Source organism: Lolium rigidum, chromosome 5 (genome assembly GCF_022539505.1).
Source record: "Lolium rigidum isolate FL_2022 chromosome 5, APGP_CSIRO_Lrig_0.1, whole genome shotgun sequence".
Lineage (NCBI taxonomy): Eukaryota > Viridiplantae > Streptophyta > Magnoliopsida > Poales > Poaceae > Lolium > Lolium rigidum.
The window spans coordinates 190,463,919-190,466,721 of NC_061512.1; the positions used below are offsets into that span (position 1 = coordinate 190,463,919).

Genomic DNA, 2,803 nt, shown 5'->3' on the forward strand with positions numbered 1-2,803 from the left:
ATCTTGTTAGCAAGAGTCTGAGGATGTAACAAAAAGGAACCATGGCATGAGTCATGGTGGACATGTATATATGCATGTAATTACTTTTTCCTTTATTAATGTATTAGGTAATTCGTTAGAACTATCTTGATTTCGTTTAGATGTATCTAGACACATTTTAGTTGTAGATATATCAATTTCTAAAAAAATAAAATATTCATATTTTATATAGATCTACCTACTAGTATAACAAAACAAAGATAGATAAAGTAAAGAAATAGCGTGAGAAACAGAGATTTACAATGACCAAACCAAAGTCAAAGAAAATGCACCAACGTCTCCATCTCTTATCGTTTTTTGGAGGATGTAATAAAAAGGAACCATGGCATGAATCATGGTGGACATGTATATATGCTTTAAATATTTTTCCTTTATTAATGTATGAGGTAATTTGTTAAAAGTGTCTTGATTTCGTCAGATACAGATGTATCTAGACACATTTTATTTTAGTTGTAGATACATTTATTATTGAGAAAAATAAAATATTTATATTTTATAACAGATCTACCTAGCATAAACAAATCAAAGAGCAGAGAAAGGGAAAGAAATAACGTGAGAAAGGGAGATTTACAATGACCAAACCCAAGTCAAAGAAAATCCACCAACCTCTCCTTCTCTTCTTCTATTTTTTTTGGAGGAAGCAAAACAAAGCCAAATTGCTCATCTACCCTTTCCCTGGTTTCCTTGGTTGCTCGTTCCAATCCACAGCCTATGCCTATGCCTGACGTGCCACCCTCACCTCCACACAAAAACTGGGCCCACCGGGCAGCCACCCAGGAAGGCAGATCCCTCTGCACGCTCTCGGCCGGCAATCATGCCGCGGGTCCCGCCATCGGTGGGTCCCGCCACGTGGCACCAACCCTACCCGGGCGGCGCACGTCACCCACTTTCCCCATTCGTCCCTCCCTCCCTCATCTCATCTTCTTCCCCCCGAATCCCCAATCCCAAGCTCACCTCCTCCGCCTGCCCCCTAGATCTCCTCCTCCCGCCGCGCCCCACGGCGGCGCCCACCCGCGCCGGTGACCCGTGGTCCCCACCGCTCCATCCCACGCCCCACAGCTTCCAGGAAGCACAAGCGTCCGCAAAGCTCGAATCTTTGGATGCGCGGCAGCCGATGGCGACGCCGGCCGTCGAGAAGCCCGACGGTGTCGAGATCCGCGAGGTGTGGGCGGACAACCTCGAAGCCGAGTTCGCCGTGATCAGGGACATCGTGGACGACTACCCGTACGTGGCCATGGACACGGAGTTCCCGGGCGTGGTGTGCCGCCCGCTCGGCACCTTCAAGTCCCCCGCCGACTTCAACTACGCCACGCTCAAGGCCAACGTCGACATGCTCAAGCTCATCCAGCTGGGCCTCACCTTCTCCGACGCCCACGGCGCCCTCCCCACCCCCGCCCCCAACCACCGCCCCTGCGTCTGGCAGTTCAACTTCCGGGGCTTCGACCCGCGCACGGACGTGGCGGCCGCCGACTCCATCGACCTGCTCCGGCGCAGCGGGATCGACTTCGCGCGCCACGCCGCCGACGGCGCGTGCGCGCGCCGCTTCGCCGAGCTGCTCATGTCCTCCGGCGTGGTCCTCAACCCGGAGATCCACTGGGTCACCTTCCACAGCGGCTACGACTTCGGGTACCTGCTCAAGCTGCTCACGGGGTCCTCCCTGCCCGACACCAGCGCGGGCTTCTTCGACCTCATCCGGATCTACTTCCCCGTCGTCTACGACATCAAGCACCTCATGCGCTTCTGCAACAGCCTCCACGGCGGCCTCAACAAGCTCGCCGAGCTGCTCGACGTCGAGCGGGTCGGGATCTGCCACCAGGCCGGATCCGACTCGCTGCTCACCGCGCTCTCGTTTAACAAGCTCAAGGACTCCTACTTTGGTGGGTTGACCGAGAGATACGCCGGTGTGTTGTATGGTCTAGGCACGGAGGGTGGGGAAGCCACCTCTGTTCACTGAGTAATGGATAGTCAAAAATAAATCATGAACTTTTTATTTATCACAAGAGAAATCTGTCTGTCTGCCTGCTCAAATGTGTGTGATTTTCTTCTGACTATCCTTTTACTTGGCGCCTGCCTAAAAGGTACCACCACTTTTTACCCTTATACCTGTGGTAGTATTCCTCAATTGGCTCATTTACATTACATCACAGCGTTTTGGTTTTGCTTGGTGAGGTTGATTCAACATGAAATCCTATGCTAACCCTTCACACCATCTGTAGAGTTATTAAACATGTATCCCTTCTTTTCTCATTTCTTAGAAGCTTATAAAACAGTATAACAAATACTACTCGTTTTGTGCATTCCTTTTGGGGAATCATCTACTCTGGCAGACGCATGGCTAACTGTCGTAGTCAAGGACAACACGATTATAACTCTAGTTTGTCCAGGTTATCTATTATATTTGATATCTCAAATTAATGTCATGCTGAATTCTGTTTAGTTTCAAAAGTAGCAATGACTTCATTATGTGAAGAGGGGCATCATGTATTAGGGAAGTCAAACGGAAAAAACCAAAAGGAAAATTTGCCAGGACATGCCAGCCTCATTGTACCAGGGACAAGACGATTTTGAGCGCCACCCTTTCTGGTTACGCCCATCAGCCCATCATCTTCTTTTGTTCCTCTGTCTCTTTTGATCATAGCATTTATGTAGCTTACAGAGTGAGCCCTTTAGTTATGGTCATAAATGCTGTATTGTCCTGTAATAATCATTATCTGGAAGTATGGACATTTAGGTTTGTGTGTTGGCTATTCAGTTCTTAACTGGT

The 2,803-nt window shown here is 49.1% G+C and overlaps 1 protein-coding gene across 1 annotated transcript; it reads left to right on the forward strand.

Moving 5' to 3' along the window:
- Window positions 1–1,081: 1,081 nt before the first annotated feature.
- On the forward strand, window positions 1,082–2,139 carry LOC124652951 (probable CCR4-associated factor 1 homolog 7). The gene has a single exon (XM_047192001.1). It carries the CDS (start codon window positions 1,154–1,156, stop codon window positions 1,991–1,993), a length of 840 nt encoding a protein of 279 aa, XP_047047957.1. The 5' UTR covers window positions 1,082–1,153; the 3' UTR covers window positions 1,994–2,139.
- The last annotated feature ends 664 nt before the right edge of the window (window positions 2,140–2,803 follow it).